The sequence below is a fragment of the Pinus tabuliformis genome, chromosome Q (genome assembly GCF_031772625.1).
Source record: "Pinus tabuliformis cultivar Carrire ecotype Pingquan chromosome Q, CPIR1, whole genome shotgun sequence".
In the NCBI taxonomy this organism is placed as follows: domain Eukaryota; kingdom Viridiplantae; phylum Streptophyta; class Pinopsida; order Pinales; family Pinaceae; genus Pinus; species Pinus tabuliformis.
Genome location: NC_142296.1, coordinates 1,038,197,416 through 1,038,219,420, shown reverse-complemented (window position 1 = coordinate 1,038,219,420; position 22,005 = coordinate 1,038,197,416). Strand labels below are relative to the sequence as shown.

Genomic DNA, 22,005 nt, shown 5'->3' with positions numbered 1-22,005 from the left:
CTCCACTAGACTCCCTCTCAGCCCTGATTTCCCTCCTGGAAATCCTCCTGCCAACTGTTCAATCTCTCCTCTCCAATCCCCCTTTGTTGTTGCAACTCGGATATGGATTTCTTGGTTAGAAATACGTCAAGGTAGTGCTTCCCTCTACCTTCGTTCCGTCTCCTTAGACAATGTTCTGTACTAACAAAACCAGCGTCCCACCATCTCCTCAAATCACAATTTGCACAACTCCCTTAGCCCCGACAACTGAAGAATCTAAGCCCTTCAGGCTCTGCACAATGAAGTTGTAGGTTGAATCTGCTCCTCCCGGCTAACTGCGTCAATCCTTCCTGGCTGAGAAGCATGACGTGGCTCTGCGTGAGCCTGTTCTGTCTCTACGTTGGCCCTTCTACTAGCTCAGCATGCCGACGAAGGCTCTGCTTGAGCCTCTGCTTCACCCTCTTTGCCATGCGTCACTCCTCCTCTTACCTCTTCAGCTCTAGAGGAGCGTTGTCTCTCGGGACAGCTGCTTCTCTGCTGCAAATCCTCAGATTTCTTCGGTTGGTGTCTTCGATCCTTCTTGATCTGCAATCGCTCTGATACCATGTGAAAATTTTTGAATCTAACACATCATAAACCCTTATGGCAATATCTAGTTTGTTGTCTCCTACTTGTTCTTTACTTTAACAAGTTATTTAATAACATAAACATTAAAGTAAACACAATTGCAGCCTTCACAAATATACAGATCAACAACTGAAATAAACTGAGACAACACAAGGGACACCGCTATTTTTGGACAAACATCCCCAGACAAACCCAATTCGGGAAAATTGGTGCAGCATATATGAGGGTTTTATTATTAAGCGGATTTCTGAATACAACTAGGGTGCCAGAAATGGCTCACCCTTCAAAGAATATCCTCGACAGTAGTACCTCTATCCGGAGACAGATATTTCAGTAAATCAGCAACCGGATGAACAATCCCACAGTGACTCTGGTTGTTCCTTGTGCTGGACAGCGAAAGCTACTCCAAGCACTCCTCTAGAACTAAATCACCCTTCAGGAACTGCGTCACCCTTCCTCAGCGCTACGTCAGCTGATCAGCTCCTAGTCTGCCCCACAGACTCTCCTAGCGCTGCCTTTGAAACCCTCTTCGACTTCTGCATCAGCCTCTTCAGCTTCTGCGTCAACCTCTACGACACCCTGCGTCCTCTGTGTTGGCCTCCTTAGCCTATGCGCCAACCCTCCTAGGCTCTACACTACCTCTTTCGGCACTTTGTTGCCTCTCTGATATGTATTCTTCAGCTTTGGATCGAAATCCCTTATTGAACTGCTCCTCACTACAACTAATCTCTAACTCCATTTCCTCAGCAAACCCAGCCCCAGAAAATTGAATTTTTTATCTCTCTTGGTGTGTCTCCAACTCACCCTCAAACCTCCACTTATACTTTTCCTGTTGATAATTCAACGATCGAAATTAAGTCCCTAATCAATGGCTAAGATTGGATCTGGCTTGATCCTTGTTATCTCATGTGCCTTGGCCTCTCCACCAATTTTCATGGCTAGAGCACATCCGATGCTACCAAAAATCAACAATCTATTGGTTTTCAGTTAAACCCTTAGACTCCTCTATTGCTATGCCACACAAATCCCTGTGGATCTAACAAATATCTTTCCAGTGTGTAGAAATTTTTATTTTGACCGCATCTCAAGTACTTGGGAAAGTTCTAGATGAACCGACCAACTACTTCAGGTACAAGGACTGAAGAACCTATAGTGGGACATCTCAAAGGCTAATCATATGAAATTGCATTGAAGGGAGGCTCTATCTTTCGCTCTACAAAGATCACTCATTTTCGAATTAAATCTTTCATTTATTCTAAAGCGCTTTCATTGATCTATTTGCTATTTCTAGAGCTATATCATCAGATCTATGGGTGTCCTCATATCCATAGATTAGACTTGTAAATTATTTGTAAATATTTTTCTAATTCTTTTCATTGTGAAATTTGTGAATAAATTTGTACATATTTTATCCTAACCGGGTATATATTTCCATCTTCTTTGTATATACTTGTTGGGGTTCCCTTGAATTCTTTTTCATAGAGAAGACGAGTTTGCAGCTTGGATCTATTTTTGCAAGCTTGATCCAAGTCAAAATTTGAAGGAAAATCAAAATTTTGAAGCTAGATTTACCTCCTACCTTAGACAGCTAGGGTTTCAAGGGCAACAGAGAAATTTATGAGAGGGCATCTATCATTTTGAGCCCTCCTCCATCAGGTCGCAAGGGTTTGAGACCCTTCCTCGCTAAAAATCAAAATTTTGCTGAGGGTTTTCAATTATCTTTTTCCTATTATTTTTAATTTCACCTTGGGGTTTCACGCATTTGCATATCAAGCATTATCTAGAGAATGCCGCAAGCATCTAGCTCCTTAGTCGAAAGCTCAAAAGGGTTGTCCTATTTTTCTACCTCGAATCCCTTGCCCCCGATGTCCTGCAGGGATAATTGATTTTTTTTAAGAGTTTAGAGCTTTAAAATTTCAGAAAATAATCACAAATTTTTGGCAAAATTTCATTGAAATTTGTATCTATTTTATCTGCCTGGTTGTAAGTTTTTTGCAGAAATTTTTTCTCCTTGGCTGCAAGCCCTAAGTGGCAGATCTCTTCATCTCGTGTGAATTTCTTCTTGGACAAGAAAAATCAAATTTTTTTGAAGGGGTTTCTCGCTAACCGAATTAAATTTTGAGCCATCCTCCTTTTCCTTTGAGCAGACTGATTCCTTTTCTAGAGGTCGTGAGAATTTATGGGCACTTTCTCTTCAGATCCATGAACGAAAACCTTCAAAAAAAATTAAGCGAAATTCCTTGTTCAGTTTTGGAAGGATTAAGCATTTTAAGACTTGGTATTTTAAAATTAAAAAATTTTTAAGCTTCCATTACCTAGTCACCCCTGGACCTTGATTTTTTGAGCGGATTTCACTTTGGTAAAGTCATTTCATCTTTGGAGAAATATTTTCATGAAAACTTTATAAAATTACTATAGAAATTTTCTCTTATCTATATCTTGAGGAGGGAAATTCAAAAAAAAATCCATTTGTAATCCTCTTTAAGGTTTTAAAACCCCCACATTTGTTAAAGGGGGTCTTCTTTGTAATATAAATAATAAAATAATTTCTTTTCTAGAGGGGGTTTGGGATTAATTCCCATAGTATCCCACCCTCTAATTTGGTAGTGGGTTTCTAGTATCTACTAACTTGCTAACTTAGTAATTAGACCTCATTACTAACTTTTTCATTTTGCATTTATTAATTCATAGCATCTAAGTGTTAGATTTAGATTTAATATCATTTGCTAATAGCTTTTGAATCACATTTTTTACCTTGATCTAACTATATGGTGGTTTATTAGCTATTTAATTTAATTTGCATATTAATAATTTGATCTAATTTGCTAATTGGTATCTCCATTAAAATTGTTATATTTTGTCATAGATCCAATTTGCATTGCTTCATTGAGTAATTTTTCATTTTGCTTCATTAATTATTGTCATAAGCTAATCCTATTATACTAAATTGTGCTCAAAGTGCTGAGTAATATTTTAGTCATCTAAGTGGAATGGTATTTGCTATTGGCAAATTTTAAATACATTTCACATTGTCAAGACATTTGTTTTTAATTGCTAATCTCATTGAAGCACTTGATCAAGATCTCATTACTAATTTGCATTAGATCTCATTTACTTACAATCCATAATTGTTTCTTTGGGATCATATTAATACTCTGGAACACATATCCTAATTTGATCATTTGAAAGTGAAATTGTATTTTGTTATCGATACATTTAAAAAACATTTCACTTTTGTAGCATTGTGGTTGATTTCATTTGGGGCATTTGTTAACATTTGCATTTCATATTATATCTAAGCCTGCATCTTTAAAATCTACCTCCAAGCTTAAGCTTGGTCAATAGAAAATTTAGGACAACCTTCTCCATATTCAATTTAAGAAGCTTGACCCTTAAACATCAGTTAAAACAAGTCACCTTGCAGTTCTACTGTGGCCAAGTCCTTTGTAGGAACGGAGGCACTTGGGTTGCTAGAACTCTTGGGTAGTTATCATTAATGAGGCCTTAGCCTCCTTCCCCGGCAGTTTTCCCAACAACCATGTTCTAAGACTTGCTTTGCTAATTGAGGAGAAGGCCTTCACCCATAGTATAGGCATCTAATTAAAATTAACCAAGATCTTGCATTTCAGAATAGATAGATCTTGCATTCATTCTTCATTATTTTGCATTTCAATTGATCATTGTAATTGGAATTGTGAGCTCAATCTATAATTGCAGGTTTTACAATACTGTACTTGTCATTTCACACTAATTGTTTTCAAATATCGTCTTTAGTTGAAAGCACGAGTCTCTTTTCCTTGCAATTGTTCTCTAAAGTTTTTTGCTCATCTATCTGATTATCTTGATATATTGGTTTCTTCTACTAACATTTTCTTCAAGCATTGCTTATCTCGTGGGTTGAAATATCATTTATTATTACGCAAGTACTTTAAATTTGTTTGAGCATTGTTATTAAGGCATTGGTCTCTCAATGTTTCATCTTAAGTGTCATATTGATCTAATTGAGTCTGTCATATTGATCTAATTGAGTCTATTCTTTTCTTGCATTGCTCGATATTTAATATCTAACTTGCCATCTAATCATAATTCAAGTTAATAAGAGAAGCAATTGCCCAACCTCAAATCTCCTAGAACTTGTTGTACCAACAAGTTTTCCGTTAGTTTCATCCATTAGCGACTACCCCCCTTAGCTTGTCTAGGAGAGAGCTTAAACGGAGTGAGTAGGGAATAGGTGACAGCCCCTACTCTGAGGGTTGCACCTTAGGTGTACACTTTGGGCAACAACAGGTTCAAAAGATATTGATTCTTTTACAATTTTAAACAAATTTACCCTAATTACTTTCCGAATCTTGAGTCAAAGCCCAGAAACATAACACCATTTCTTAACAGCATATGAAGCAGCCAGTTCATTGGAAGAATATTAACTTATAGATAGAAGACCTTAACAATGATACATAAACTCCATGTATAAAATTTACCTATATTGCCATTTTAGTAGGAAAAATTACCATTTAAATTTACTGAGATGTTGCAAAAGCAGACTATGATCCACACAATAAAAACAACGTTTTATCCAAAATTTGAAGAAAAAAATAAGCTCTCCAAAAACAACCTTAAGTAAATACACAACACAAGAAGTGCTTACTTTAATATACTGTGCAAAGGTAACCCGTTGGCTGTTTGGATCCCTGTAATAAACAGCAAAGCCTGGCATGTTGCCACACTCTCGCTCATAAATTGACTCATCACTCTGTAAATATGAATTCATTTGGATGAGTTCTTAACACAACAAATCTAGATAAAATAATAAGCACAATTCCAAATCTAAAAGTTGTCAACATAATTATCGTCCTATCAAAAAGAAGAAAATGCATGTTTCATTGTTCCAAAACTTGAAGTGAACTATCTGATGAAAATTAGAAATCATATAATCCAACTTTGTGCAGAAAAAATCACACAAGAACGAAAGAAATGATACAAATAAAATTCATTGAGGTGATTGGAAAAACAAAATACCTTCCAGTAATATGCCATCTTCAATGTTTCATACAAAAACCTCCCAAGTCTACCTGCTTCAAAATCTGTGCAGCAGCATATCATGGGTGGTAAAGCTTTACATATAAGAACATCAATGTGGTTGACGGTGTTAAAGAATGGTGTACCAAGTGAGTGCAGAGTGTGCACAAACTTGGCACAGTACACTGCATCTGGCATGCTAAGAACACAACGTGGGAAGATACAACGCTGTAAGAACTCCATGTTGATTTTTAAAGAGTCTGGGCAAGAAGTCAACCAAAAGTCCTTTTCACGTACAAGTCGCTGATGTACAGCTGCAACATTCTGTTCTTGCTTTTGAAATTCACTACTTAGTCTATCCAAGACCTCTTGAATCCTTTCCTTGTCTTTCTTACGTTTAGCAATAGCACTATGAGAATTGTCAGATATTTCCTCAAGAGCTTTGAGAGCAGCATGCTGCTTAGCAAGCTCTGATTCATATCGTTTTTTAGGAACATATAAATCATATAATGTAAGTCCCCAAAATGTAACATACAACTCTGGAGAAAGACTGTTCCAAGCTTTTGAAGGCAACATTGAATGAACTGTTCCAAGCAAGTCTGACCACCTGGAAGGTGCAGAAGAATCCAATACTGTTAAAAAATATTTTTTCTAAGCCCTAATCCATGTAATTGAAAATTACCAATGCTACAAAACTGGAATCTAATTACATTGTAACTCAATGAAATCTTTTTTATTTACAAACTTACGTGATAGACTTTGAGTTTGATCCAAGATCCAGAACCAGTTCAGAAGAAGAATTACAGTGCTCCATCTCTTTACTACCATCTAACTGACCCACTGCTTTTGATATATCCGCAGGCCAGGAAATCTCAGACCCTCTAGAGAGCTTGAATAGGCGCATAATTGGCCGATATATTAGAAAAGCTACCTGGAATTTCATTCAGAATAATATTATGAAACATAAATTTGCTCCCAAATTAGATTAGCCATTTCAATTATCTTCATAGAGGTGATGGCGACAAAAAGAATTGAACTATCCCATTGATTCCAATATAATAAGACACTGAAAACATGTTATAGGACACCAGATAATTATCAAGAAACATAATTATGAGCAACAAGAGTAAAATCAAAAGACCTATCAATGTACACAGTTCAAACTACTAGAAGCAGCAAAAGGAACTAGTGAGAATATCACAAAAGAAAAAGGGTGTGTTAAATGCATCTACAAACTGGGTATAGGACTTCAAAATCGAAGTAGAACATGATATGCCAAGGTCTATGGGAATGGGCAAAGCAGGAAGGGTTGGGGGCCGTGGAGGAATCAGTTCTGGTGATGTTGGAAGAGATCCCAAAGTTTTAAAGGGAGAGTACCAGACTGGGTGCACTGGCTCTTTGACTGCATTTAACATATTTTCTTCCTATTTTACTGTAGGGGAGAATGAATGAGCTTGATATTTTAAGTATTTGGTTTTCATTTATGCTAAGTTTACCTTTGGCATCTTGGCTCGTGTCATATTCGTAAAGCCTCTCAAGAGCTTTACAAACTGGACACTTGTACTGTGTGTGAAAACATAATTTCCTCTTCAAATTAATTGCCCAAAAGAGGTCATAGTAGCCTATTTAACCCCATAGGCTATGGTCATTTAAAAAGGGTGAAATTATTATGTAATGTTACTTAGGTAACATTACATAACGGAAGTTAAATTTGAGGCAAATGGAGGGAAACTCACAAGTCACTCAAAATTGAATTTAGGAGGGAAAAGCCCCAAAGAAAATCTATAAAAGGAAGGGAGGAGAGTCATTATGATCATCATGGATTGATAGTCTTTCTGATTTTGGGCTGTGTCTCTTGGAGGGTTTTAAGACCCCTTTTCTCTGATTGGTTTCGGTGGTGAAAGATTCCACCCTCGCCAATCCTCCTACCTTTCTTGGTACAGGAATGAATTCTGGCTGAATTATAACTTCTGAGGAAGCGAAGGGTTGAAGTTTGTCTATCTGTGGTAGCAAAGGGCTGGTAAAGTATATTCTGAGGCAATGAGGAGCTGAAGGTTCCCCTTCTTTCGGAGCAAAGGGCTGGGAACCATTCTTCTGAGGAAGTGGAGCTAGAGACTGCCTTTCTGAGGCAGAGAGGAGCTGAACATTAGCTTTCTGTGGCAGCAAAAGGCTCACAACCATTCTTCTGAGGCAGTAAAAGCTAAAGACTGCCTTTCTGAGGCAGCAAGGAGCTGAAGATTTGTGTGGCAGTGAAGACTCCAGAGCTTCGACCCAATTTTTTGAGTTTGGAAGTCACCAGAGGAGCCACGATCGGGAGGACGCAAGGGCTAATAACGGTGCCAATATAATTTTGTGGCAGCAAGGGGACAGCTACAGTCTGTAGCCTAGAAATCATGTTTGTTTTGATATCCCTGTTGGGAAATTGTTGTTCATTGTAAGTCTGTTCATTACTTGTTGAATCAGTCCTACTCCTACTTTATATTGGTTCCTTGTGGAATCTACTGTCGCTTGGGTTCTTTGCTATACTACTGTGTATTCAATAAAGAGTATCAATTTCATAGATTGATCAATATTGCACTACTGTTATCAAATACAATTCTTTCATGGTTTATTGAAAAGCCTAGCTCAGAATTGCACCTTAAGGGTAATCTCCCCAAGAGGGATATCACAGGCAATGATGTGAATGTTAGGATCTATCACATCACATGTTTGCAGCCTTTCTACCTTGGGGATAAGTACATCACACATATCAGCAGCCATCAAAGATTCTGGAGTTCTCTTGCACCCTACAGGAGTGTGCAATGCTTACTGCCTGAAAATGCAAGTCCAGTTTGCCTTTTAAAGGCATTCTTTTTACCAGCAATGCACCAATGCATATGAACTTTGAAGCATGGCATGAGTCATTTGAACAAGCATCGCATTGTTGATCATCCATACGAGAGGTGGCAATGAACATCTATGTGTTTTCACTTTCTTTCACGAGATGGAGGGATGTTTACATATTTTGAGGAATGTTTCATTATTAAGTTCACATATTTGCAGACACTATTGCTCATGTGGCATTAGTTCACCATTTGGGACTTTTGCTACATATTTTTATGCATATTTCTCTATTGAAGGGTTCCCTTTGGGTATCTTCATAGTTTTCAAAGCAAAGTTATATATTTTTATGCATGATTCATCCTCTGAGGAGACTTTGGAGGGTTTTCATAGTGTCACGTGTAAAAACAAGGCATAAAGGAGAACATATGTGAATACTTAATTTAGAAACATCTTGAATACCTCCTTCGTGTCTTTTTTCCAAAGAAGAGAAAATATCTTTCAATGGAGTGCCTAAATTGTTACCAAACCAGTATCAGTAAATGAAAAGTGACTCTGGCATTTAAGTATTGTGGTCATAACATAAATTTCAAACAATATTGGAGTTAAGGTGATTTCAAATCTACCACCTCAAAACCCTAGCCACATTTGACCAGTTTTAATGTGCGCCCAAGCTCAAAGTGAGACATGTAGAACATAAACCCTATAGACAAAGTCAAACACCGTGTTTTAAGGAAGTGCTCTCCATGGAAAGAAGAAGTGCCAAGGAGCAATTCAAACCTCATTTCATGCATCTTAAATGATGGGTGAAGGAAACTTCTAAATTCCTTTATGTATTTTAATATTATAATTTATTATTTCTAGAATGTTCATCAATTTAGAAATTACTAAATAATATTTTATTGTAAAATCCTTAAAGAGAAGCTCTATAAAAGAAAGAGATATCTCATTTCCAAAGGCACAGTTTGACGAATGGGATTTTCGTTCTAAGCTTAGTTGAATATCTCTTGAGGGGAAGAAATCAAGAATCAAGCTCAATGTAAGCTTTCCCCATTTCTTTTATGTGGATGTCTACGGTTTTGAAAGGATTGCAATTGTTTTTGTCTTCTGAATAATCTTTGAAGGGCATTATTGGTCCACTAAGACAACATTAGGGCTGAGCTAAAATCTTACTCGACTCTTGATGTTGTTGAAGAATGTCCATTCTTCATAATTGTCATTTAACTCTTGTCATGATGTAATTCTTATGTATCTATCAAAAGAAGAAAGAAAATTGATGTAAAGAACAAAAGAAAATTATATGTAAAGCATGGGTTTCATGCTCAAGTTATTTGTCACTGGGTAAAACATCCATTGAATGCTCCTAGTGTTTGTCATGAGTCAACAGTCATTGTCAAATTGTAAAAGACCCTTTCAGGCACTTGTATCAAGAAAAAGGAAAATCATTATTGAATTTCGAAGTGTCTAGAAAGCTCTCAAGACCAAGTTAGGGTTTCAATGGAAGCTGCAAGGCCAAAATTTCAAGGTCGAAGTTGCAGGACAAGTTGCAGTATTGAAGTTGGCAAGTCGAAGTTGTAGCTTGAAGCAAGTTGGTACAGAATCAGGGAAAGACTTGTTGGAGGGCTGACTTCGTACTCAGAGACGGACTTGGTCTAGGGTTTGGGTCTTTGTGTCTCATTTTGAAGCAGATTCTATATGATAAGAGTTTATGAGGTTTTCCCATTGGAGGGGTTTTGCCCCAGCTAAGAGCCTAATTTCTATGTCTATTGTTGTTGTTGTTTTGTTCTTGATATTTGTTTGATGAAAAGAACTAACTAAAGAACACAAGGAGAATAACTAAGTTCATAAGCAAGTATTAAGGTAGAGGAAAATTGAATGAATAAGCTGCCACTTCGTATTTTCCAATGGGTAGTTGTTCCAAAACCACAATGGAATTAATAAAAAACCACTAGCATATTAGGCAATACTTCATTTGAAAAACATCATAACACCACACATAAATACATGACTATGATTGCTCTTCAGTGCCTCCCATAAACATCTAAAAGAAAACAAAGTAGTGCATCATACCTTCACCAACATTAGAAAATTAAATGGAGCAAGAAAAAAACACACCTCTGGATCAAGGTGGTACTTATGTGCAAGATCATTCAATGAAGGTATCAGCTGAGCATATGCTGTAATAGGTGTAACTGCACTAATCAAGAACTCCACATACTGAAGCAATGTGCCATGGCACCTGTCAAACTGCTCGCTAACCATCTTTATATGTGGTGCAGTAGCCTTGATGACAACACTGAAAAGAGAATTGGCATTTTTTGAGTCTTCATTTGGTGAAAAATATAAATGAAATGAATCCCATTTTTGTTCGGCTGATGGGGGTAAATAGAGTACAGGGTGTAAATTACATTGATCGATGCTGAGCTATAAGACACAACAGAGGCACTGCTAGCTTTGGCTCATCTTTTGGAAGTAAAGCATCTCTTAGTCTGCTCGTAGACTTGATTAAGGCCTGCAAAAAACGAAAAACAAATATACAAGTAGGAAAAATTAGTCGTGATGATAGAAGAAAATAGAAAGCTACAAATTGTGCTTTACCAAAAGGCAATTAAATATCTCAAACAAGGTTCACAAACAAAAACAGGTTGAAAACCTTTAAACCACTATGCACAATTTGAGGCACCAAACATCTTCAGGCACTCTTCCAAAGATCACTGCCTGAAAAGGCAGAAGACTAATGCCAATACACTGAATTGATGCTGACAAGTGTGAAGGGAAAACTGAAGAATAAAAAGTCAGATTAAATTAATCGAGTTTTACTTATGTAGGACATCTGACAAGATTCTATTAGATGAATCATATGGGAACACAGTTGCCAAAGAGTAACCCTTTTTATCGCTTCTTTCTCTCCATTCATTCTCTTTATCAAATCAAATGTTATAAAGGACACTGATTGACAACGGTCAATAAAATCCTTACATACAATGAAGCTTATTTCCTTTGACTGAAAGCAACAACATTTCAAATGGATCAAAGTATTCCACGTAATAGATTTATGTAAGAAATTCAATCTATATTCCCATTCACTTAATAGACATTTAACCAAAATTTGACCTCTAAACAATTTGAACTGGCTAATGTCTACAGATCCAGAACTAATGCAATGAAACATTGTGCCACGAAGTCCTAAATTTCTACTCTTGATTTGGAAAGCAAGAAATGTAGTACTGCTTTGGCAAGAAAAACTTCTTGCAATTTCACCGACCATGCTTGAGATATTGTTATACTGATTCAAGACCAAGCTGAAAGAGACAAATAGAACTGGAGTTCTTGCTTCCAATTGTCCATTTAAGGCATGAATGAAAAACATACTCAAAACAGAGCAGAATGGAGAAATGCATGGAAACAGATAATGTCATGACTAAAGTCAAATGAAAAACCACGACAGAAAGAAATTCTCTATGATATCTGCCACTTACCTTTCTCTTTCTCACAATCCCACAATTAAAATATCCAAAAAAAGGTTAACATGGACAACAGAAGCATAAAAATGATTTAGGAGTCAGGACTTTCCTAGTAAAAGAATTTCTTCTAAACACGGTGAGAAAAAAACTCTGGCAGATGATGCCCAAGTAGCTGCTACATTTCACTGCACCTTATTTGGCTTATGCCATATCGACTTGTCTTTCAAGAATCAAAAACTGTGATGCTTACAGTGTGTCTGGCACATATGCTTAGGATTCCAGTACAATAATAACTGTATGCAATAATTATAAAACTGATATATTTTGCAACTAAAAAATTGAAGCAAGATATGCATAATGCAATCAAAGTAAACATGAAATGGCGATACCTAAATAATGCAGAAAAGCATTTACATTCACCAATTATTACTCCAGTCCTGTTTACATAAGCACTGAATCAATATAGGAACAAAAAAACATTAAGTTCCCCTGTTAAGTCACCTCTTGCCCATCCGCTTCCCTACTTGAGAGATCTTTCATGGTGTATACAAAGGATTTTTATCTTTTTGCAACATTGCTGTCAATGAATTTGTGAGTTTAAAGCCCAAAAATATATCAAGGTTGCAAATTTTGATTAGGCCTCTTAATTTCAGGACACTTTGCTATAACTTCACTGTCAATGCCGCAAGAAATGTTTAGGCATTATTTTTTCTCATGTCCTTGCATCCTAAATGTTCTCTTTTGAGAGAAGGCTGTCATAGCTGCTAGAGATATTTCGGGATTGGTGTCTGTTGATTTGGGGTAGCATCGGATGTGCTCTAGCCACGAAATTTAGTGGAGAGGTTGGGGCACATGAGATCTCCAAGACCCAGAAAGGGTTTGGGCAGATTCTAAACAGTTCAGGAGATATTATAATAATAAATATTTTTAATGGAGTCCCTAAGTCTAAACTTAGGAAAATTAAAATATTAATGTGGATTAATATGAAAATGTGTTAGAAAGTCCAAAAGACATGGATCAAGCCAGATCTAATATTAGCCATTGATTAGGGACTTAATCTTGGTCATTGATATGTCAACAAGAAAAGTATAAGAGGAGGTTTGATGGTCAGAGAGATAGAATTAGTGATCGAGAGTTGCAGCTGAAGGGCATTGAGTACAGAGAGGCAGAGATAGTGCCGGGAGAACAGCACAGTAGCCGGGGAGAGTGACGCAAAGCCAGCCAGGGCTCACAGAGGGCCATGCAGAGGCAGCCGGGAGTTGCGCAGAACCTCAAAGAGGCCAGCATTGCCAACGCAGAGGGCCAGAGGGCTGACGCAGGGCCTCCTAAGGCTAATGCAAACCCATCTGGGGTGACGCAGGGCCAGCACTAAGCAAAGAGGGGTTGACACAGTCTAGAGAGCGGCTGACACTGGGGTTTCTAGCGCAGATTGATGCTGAATAGCTACCGAAAGGATTATCCGGGGTTTCAGCCAGGAGATTTGTTAGAAACTGATAGGTCTGCCAAGGAAATTCTCTGTTGGGTAGGCCAATTTCGGCACCCAGATTGTACTCTAATATTGCTTAATAAGAAAACCCTCAGAAAGTTGCATCGGTTTTCCCACATTGGGTTTTTCCGGGGACATTGGTCCTAAAATAATGGTGTCATATAGTGTGATTGTTTCTGTTTTCTTTAGTTGTTGATCTGTAATATGTTGAGCATGCACTAGTGTTTATTTTCAGTATTTACATTGTAAATAACTTGTTAAGTAAAATAACAAGTAGGTGGGAATAAATCAGATAAAGTGCATGGAGGGTTTCTAACCTAAGTTGCAGGAAACGCAGGGGGAGGGTCCGTTTCCGTACGGAAACGAAACGGAAACGCGTTTCCGCGTACCGTACGGCCGGAAACGCGTTTCCAGGCCGTACGGGCCCCGTTTCCCACAAAAAAATACTTGTTTTTTAAATTTTTTTTTTTCTAATTAGTTTGTAAATTTTTTTAGGGTTTCTAAGCACTTCTAGAAACCATTTCTAAAGTTATAAAAGAGCAGTACCTCTCATTCTCTCATCACACTATTCAGCAAGGAGTTTCTCTTGGAGATTGGCAGTTGTTTCAGTAGCTGGTGTTTTGAGCAATGAGCAAAGTAGATTTCAGCAGCGGGAGAAAGAGATTTCAGCAGCAAGAGAAGGAGATTTCAGCAAGAGATTTCTGTAGCAGCAGATTTGGCTCAGCTACAGCCATATTTCTCTTCTCTTTTCTGGCATTTCCGGGTAGTTTCAACCACAGAAAATTAATGTGGGTAAGCCACATTCATTTTGTTAGTTTTTTCTTACTATTTCTTCAATTTTTCTAGGGTTTATGCAGCTAAATTGCTGAAAAACGTTTTTTATTTATAGATTTGTTTTTTAAATTTATTTTTGCAGCAGATTTGGCTCAGCTACAGCCATATTTCTCCTCTTTTCTAGCATTTTAGGGTAGATTCAGCCACAGATAATTAATTTGGGTAAGCCACATTCATTTCTTAGTTTTTTTCTTACTATTTCTTTAATTTTTCTAGGGTTTATACAGCCAAAAATATGAAAAACGTTTTTATAAATTTATTATTTACAGATTTGTTTTTTTAATTTATTTTTGCAGCAATGGCTTCCAGCCAAAGTGCAGCTGCAACTTCAAACCCTAGGGCCAACCCAAGGGCTGAATATTATCCTCTTTGGAGGCATGTGACGAAGCTTGAAAAATGTGGAGGTGGTGGCTCATGGGAATGGCGATGCACTCTTTGCAACAATACGTACAAGGGCTCCTACCCAAGAGTGAAGGCGCATCTGTTGCATGGAGGAGGACAGGGGATTCTGGGTTGCACAAAAACATCAGATCCGTTGGTAAGGAGGGCATATCAAAGAGAGCAAGATGAGGCGGATGGTACTAAGAGAAGGCATGATGAGCATACTCAGGCTACATCTAACATTGAGCCAAGGATTGTAGTTGAAGCAAGAAAGAGGAGAGGTGGTCACAGTCAAGAACATGAACAAGCAGCACCCAAACATACCAGAGGCTCAGGGCCATCCCCATCAGTTCAGGATAGCAGAATTGCTAGATTGGTGAATGTGCAAGCAAGAGAAGAAGCTGATTCCAGAGTGGCCAGGTGCATTTATGCATGTGGTATCCCATTCAATGTTGTTCGCTCTCCTTACTGGCAAGATATGATAAGGGCAGTTAACAAAGCTCCTCAAGGGTACAAGGGGCCCAACTATGAGAAAGTCAGAACCCAGCTTCTCAAAAATGAGAAGGAACTTGTGGAGGACGTTTTAGCTCCAATTCGTTCTTCCTGGAGTAGCTCTGGGGTTACCATAGTCTCAGATGGTTGGACAGATATGAGGCGCAGACCATTGATAAATATCATTGCCACTTCCCCCAAAGGAGCAATGTTTATCAAGGCAAAAGACTGCTCAGGAGAGGTGAAAGATGCACAGTTCATTGCTGATGTTATTATAAAAGCTATTGAACAAATAGGGGCTAACAGGGTGGTGCAAGTTATCACGGATAATGCACCAGTTTGCAAAGCTGCAGGTTTAATTATTGAGGGGAGGTATGACCAATGTTTTTAAAACCGGAACCGGTGACCGGACCGGTCCACCTAATGAACCGGTTTACCGACCGGAACCGGTCTAACCGGCACTGGTTTGGTCTAAACGAACCGGTTTTAAAAAAATACATTAAATAATTAATTTTTAATGAAACAAAACTATGTTTAAGATGTAAAACCATGATTCCAAGCCAATAGAGACAAAATATGCAAAGTTTGCTCATTTATATACCATGTAAAGGTGAATACATCAAAATGGCACCGAGTGCAATACATATCATCAACAAAATAGCAAAATACATAACAAATGATGCTCTAAATGGCCTATAAAGTCCAAAAACATTGCTACAAGCTATGAGGCCATTGGCCTACTACAAGTCTACAGTATACACATGATCAATCATCAAGTTCATTACCACTACTAGTAGTAGACACAAGATCATCATCAGGAGCTACATAGACATCATCTGGTTCAGAGTCTGAGGATGCCTCAGCCTGATCTGCAACCTCAGTATCAATGCCACCAAGAAAAATAGAAGTGGACCTAATGGAAGCACGAGTTTGTCGACCTGCATGACTAGTGCCTTCCATTGGTTCCTTGCCTTTCCTTGATGCCGCTATTGATCCTGGTTCTGATGCCACCACATAATCTGCTTCATCCCCCGCCAAAGCCATGTCGATATCAAAATCAGCCTCAAACACAGGTTCTTCAGTCTCCTCCACCCATTCTGATGTTGGATCAATATCGTCCAACACAATGGGATCTAGATCAGGAGTTTTTCTTATCATTTGGAGCTCTAATTGCATTTATTGTTTACCCCCAAACCATGAAATCCTGAAAACCATTAAGTCTGTTGAATTTTGAGTGAAATCTAAAATTCTAGTTTCTCCATATGAAATCCAATGAGGTGGAAACCACTCTCAAACATCCTGAGTCATTTCATGGTAATGTTAAAAATTTAAGTAAAAGGATGAAAATGAAAATTAAAGGAAATGTCACTTTTACTTTAAGAATTTAACATTACCATTAATTGCCAACATTGTTAGGGTTGAAACACCCTTAGTCCCCCCCCGAAAACCCCTCAAACACAGTCAAAAACATGTTTTTTTAACTTTATGGTGGTTGTGCCTAAAACTGGCCGGTTTAGGACAAAACCGGCGTCATAAACCGGCCGGTTTTCACCGATTAGGGCCAAAAATCGGGCAAATGAAGGGTCTGACCGGGTTTTTAGGCCGGTTCGGACCGGCCAGCTAGCTAACCGGCCGGTTTGACCGGTTACCGGTTTTTCTGAGCGGTTTTTAAAACTATGGGTATGACCACATCTTTTGGACACCATGCATTGTCCATAATCTGAATCTGATCTTAGAGGAGATCGACAACAAAGTTTCCTGGATAAAGGAAGTCACAGGGGAAGCAAGGGAGATTATCAAATTCATCACCAACCACCACCAGTCTCAGGCCATATTTCGAGAGTACTCCAAATTGGAGTTGTTAAAAGTTGCTGAGACAAGCTATGCCTCAAACTTTGTGATGTTGCGCCGCCTTGTTGAGGTTAAGCATGCATTAGTTTCTATGGTGGTGAGTCAACTGTGGATTGAGTGGAGACAAGCAGATTCAGAGCGGGGATCTATGGTCCGTAGATTGTGCCTTGATGAGGATTGGTGGAGCAAGGTAGATTTCTTGCTAAAGTTCACAACCCCTACATTTGAGCTTCTCCGGAGTGCTGACACTGACCAACCTTTCTTGGGAGAGGTATATGATGGCATGGATTCCATGGTTGAGAAAACTATGGAAATCATTTCGCAAGAGTCTCCACAACTTCTGTTTGTTGATGATCATTTTGCTGGTTTGATCAAGAAAATCATTGTTGACAGGTGGAACAATTTCAATACACCATTGCACACTTTAGCACATGCTTTGAACCCCAAATTTTATGATGAGGAGCTTATTGCTAAAAGCAATGGGAAGAGGAAGGCACCCCATAAGGATAGAGAGGTGGCTACTGGGGTGAAAAAAGCACTAATGAGAATGTTTCCTTCTCATCTACATAGGGAGGTAAAGGAGGAATTTGCCAGTTTTGCTGCAGGAATAGATGATTATGCAGATATATCAGCTTTGGAGGAGAGAAGCACCATGAATCCAGTTAGGTGGTGGATTTGTCATGGAGCAAATGGTGTACATTTGCAAAGCCTTGCCATTCGCATTCTTTCACAAGTGGCAAGCTCTTCATCAGCAGAAAGGAATTGGAGCACTTATGGTTTTATTCATTCTGTGAAGCGCAATAGGTTGGGCTCACAGAAAGCAGAGGATCTTGTTTATGTGCACTCCAACCTTCGCCTTGCATCTCGTAGGGGTCCAGAATACAACAGTGGTCCTTCTAAAGAATGGGATGTGGATGCAGAAAATCCTGATTTGGATCTCTCTCTTGCTGCCCTGAATATTGAGGAGGATTCTGGAAGTGGAATTGGTGCATCATCTTCTTCAGCACCACCATCCACTGTTGAGCATTCTGCTGCTTCTATTTTTGATGAGGATTGTTATGATGAGGATTAGTCTTTTGTGACTTGTCTCTATAGTTCTTGCAGCCTTATAGTCTTTATTGTACTTGCAGCCTCATATACTAATATAAATAAAGGCTGATTTTGGATTTTCCAGTTCCTATATTTTTATTTTCATTATGTGATGACTCATGAGTAAATGTGATCATTGTGATGTAAATATAATCTTAATGTTAAAATGTTTAAGTAAATGTATCATGCTTTATGATTGCACATATATATATTAATAATTTTAAATGTTTTTAATATATATATATATATATATATATATATATATATATATATATATATATATATATATATATATATATATATATATATATTATATATATTCGCGTTTCCCCGTTTCCAAAATTTCGGGAGGTCGCGTTTCGTTTCGCTTCCGCGTTTCGTTTCGCTTCCCCGTTCCCCCGTTTCGTGCAACTTAGTTTCTAACTAAGTAACTTAGAAACTTCATATTCCAATTTACCATTGCAAGTATGGTTTCTAACTAAGTAAACTTAGAAACTTCAATAGTGTCTTTATTTTTAGATTCCAATTTACTATTGCAAGTATCTCATTCCCAGGATTTGTGTCTTTTATTTCAGACTCCAATTTACCATTGCAAGTATCTCATTCCCCATCTGAGTCTGTGATGGTAACTTTTACTTCTTTACTATATCCAATTTTGCAATAATATAACTTTTGTTTTCTTTACAGTTGTGATCCAAGGTGCATTTTTCTTAAGTTATAGCACTTCTTTCTCCATCTTCGGATTTGTGTCTTTATTTTTAGATTCCAATTTACCATTGTAAGTATCTCATTCCCCATCTGTGATGCAAACTTTTACTTCTTTACCATATCCAATTTTGCAGTAATATAACTTTTTTATTTACATTTGTGATCCAAGGTGCATTTTTCTTCAGATATAGCACTTCCTTTTCCCTCTCAACTCCTTTTCAAGCATCATTTTATGGAGAGGTGGAGGCATGTATTGTGAACTTCAGTAAATGGAACTTGTCATTAATCCATGGTCATTTATTCTATAACTTTTGCTTTCACTTGTTCTCCTTCCATGTCTTTCATATCAAATAATTCAATTGTGTTACTTAAATATGATTTCCGGATTGAGATGTAAATTGTGGTAGTTGTTTCTCCAATAGCTCCCTAACAGGGGTTTCAAACACTTCATACTTACAAATATATTCCTCCACTATCCCTAAAAGTTACAAACAATTAAGCTTTGCAATAATCCTTTTTCCATCTGTGTCAGAATCTATCAAAAAAAATGTATTCAAAACATCCCATGTTGGTGATTTGTAAACTTTGGAGCTCCACCATGGGAATCAATAATAGATGGATTTATCTAGATGTATAGATGATACTATGATATTATTGTTGACTTTTAAGCCCTTAACCATTACCCTCGTTCATTATATATATATATATATATATATATATACACCCTCGTTCATTATCATTATCACTGCTCTCTAGCACTGTGTTATATATATATCAAGAAAAATCATTTGAATGATCACCATCTTATCTTTGTGCATTTGATGTCTAGCAGGTTGCCCCATCAAAAAAAGCTTCTAGCTCATTCACTCTTTCACTTGATTTAAGCATGGCAATGCTGAAATGGATCTTGTTGCACACATTTTGTCAAAGTTCCAAGGAAGCAATGGTAGCATATTTTTCTTCAAAGATTGAAATCATCAACTATCAGCTATTTTGTCATTGTAAACCCATTCTACAAATTTGTAATGTAAATGCTAGTGAGACCATGTATGTATGTAACAACTTAGGTAAGTCTATTATTTTGGCGACGAATTTCATCCTAGCAGTTTTTTCGTCTCACTAATTCATCTGTGTTTCTAAACACGGTTGATCGATAGAGTTTTTCCCTCCAACCTCACCCAAAAGCTAGGGTGGAATTTATTGTCAAAGTCTTAGGTAAATCCTAGCATTTTAATAGGGTATTATGTAAAAGTGATTTGGGAATAATTTAAGCTAATTAGCTAAATTATTTTATTACAACTCACTTGGTCTACTAGATCATATTGTGTCACAAAATTTGGTAATTAATTGAGGGTCTATAACGAACGGAGATTCCCCCTTTGAGGGTTGAATTATGTAAAATCTTATGTAAAAAATATTTTAGTGCATGGTCACTGAGACAAAATCCTTACTGAAGGTTGGCCCATAAATTTTTTCTTTAGTGTTGCACAAGTATATGTTAAAAAAACACAAGGTATTCAAATTAGGAGCATCTTTTTTTCATGCTCTATTCTACATTTCCAGATCACTGCTTTCTGAGCTTCTTTCAATTGACTTGTATCTAAGAGAGACTAAAAGAATTGTATGTGCCACATAACCCAGAAGAACCCTCAGCTAGATATGAACTTGGAATAAATACCTGAGACATCGAGGAAAAGAGTAAGATGTTCCAAGGCAATGATCTTATGTGCAACTTGTTGGCTCGCTAAGTGAGCAGTGGGTCTAATTCTAAGTTGTCGGATTCGACACAGGGAAGACCAAGATCCTCGAATCCACAGATCTTATCCGGTTCCGGATCCACCTTGATATGTGGAAAATACAGCAAGGTGGCGTATCCAAATTTTAAGGAAATGCATCCTAGGCTGAGGAAACGGATCCCAAGGTAGGTAGCCAGATCTCACGGATTTCAAGTGAATGAAAAACAAATCAGAGTTTTCCCTTTAGGTATTTGACTTGGTTAAAGTTTGGTCCCTCTTCTTGGACTATTCCACAACTTTGTTGGCAATCTTGATTCATACAGCAACACAGTAACACGAGGAACTCTACTTGGATTATTCACCCCTGCTTCAGAAAACCACAGAGCAAACTACAAGGAACCCACAGGTTTGTTAGCAATGGGCACAAGGTTGTCAAGTGGTCACCTTGCTTCGGACAGCGATTGTGGATTGTGGGACTCGGCACACAGCAAGTGACAAAGCAACTACGGGCAGTGGACACAAGGTTGTCAGGTGGACACCCTGCTTAGGACAACAATTGTGGGACTTGACACCCAGCAAGCGACAAAGCAACAATCGCGCAGAAAGGACCACGACTCAGAGTTGTTACAAGTAGACTTAAAAAATCACACATGTACATGTTGCCACTTGAATATGTACATGTTGCCACCTGAGTAGAGTTGCCATCGAGTTGTTATAGGTATTTTGGGTTTTAGATATCTCAGGTAACATTAAAAAGTCGGTTTAAGTATTCATTTAGGCTAAAATTAAAATCACCTAATTAAATTTAAAAAATTGTTTAGGTACCTGTGGTAAAATTAAAAAATTCATTTAGGTACCTATGCATTGTTAATGACTTAAAAAATTAATTCTGAAATTTTTATGTATTTTAATTGTGTAATTTATTTTTTAATTGTGTATTGATAATATATTATAGTTTGAATTTTATATGCAATAACCTATAGACCATTATCAATATGGAACCATCACAACGCAAGCAGAGTGAAGGGGAAATCATCAAAACACACCCAAAATCTCCTCTATGGCAGTATATGAAGATTATTGGAAAAAATCTTGGAGGTTGTTCATATAAATGGAAGTGCAATGAATGCCAAGATATCAAAAATGGCTCATATACTAGAGTGAAGGCCCATCAGACTGGTCAAACTAACACAAGAGTGCAAGTATGCATCGAGCCAAAAGATGCAAATGCCAAACCTGACCAAGATTTGAGTCCTGGAAAAATGAAATTCTATGCATCTTTGCAAGACGCTGCTGATGGGAAGCATGCTAAGGGAAAACACCCTGTGCAAAGCTCTACAACTAGGCCTCCATTGCCATCTAGGCCTGCTCCCACAACTAATAAAAGTTCCACTCTAGACCCTCTTGAAATAGCGTTCAATAATCAAGGTGGAGACATAGCCAATGAACATGTAGCTCATTGCATCTATGCAAATCGACTAGCACTCAATTTGTTGTGTTTCCCTTATTGGAAACAAATTAT

The 22,005-nt window shown here is 37.7% G+C and overlaps 1 protein-coding gene across 8 annotated transcripts in view; it reads right to left on the bottom strand.

Moving 5' to 3' along the window:
• THO2 overlaps positions 1 to 22,005 on the bottom strand; it is a 323,352-nt gene that overhangs the window by 95,259 nt on the left and 206,088 nt on the right. For all 8 annotated transcript variants that reach the window (XR_016249455.1, XR_016249456.1, XR_016249457.1 and 5 more), the window contains 5 exons: positions 10,851 to 10,954; positions 10,558 to 10,738; positions 6,372 to 6,553; positions 5,623 to 6,229; positions 5,252 to 5,356 (listed from right to left, as the gene is read on the bottom strand). Coding sequence is in view for 5 of the 8 variants with exons in the window: in XM_089385721.1 (XP_089241847.1) it covers positions 5,252 to 5,356; positions 5,623 to 6,229; positions 6,372 to 6,553; positions 10,558 to 10,738; positions 10,851 to 10,954 (1,179 nt within the window). In the remaining 3 variants the exon portion in view is untranslated. The remainder of the gene's footprint in view (positions 1 to 5,251; positions 5,357 to 5,622; positions 6,230 to 6,371; positions 6,554 to 10,557; positions 10,739 to 10,850; positions 10,955 to 22,005) is intronic.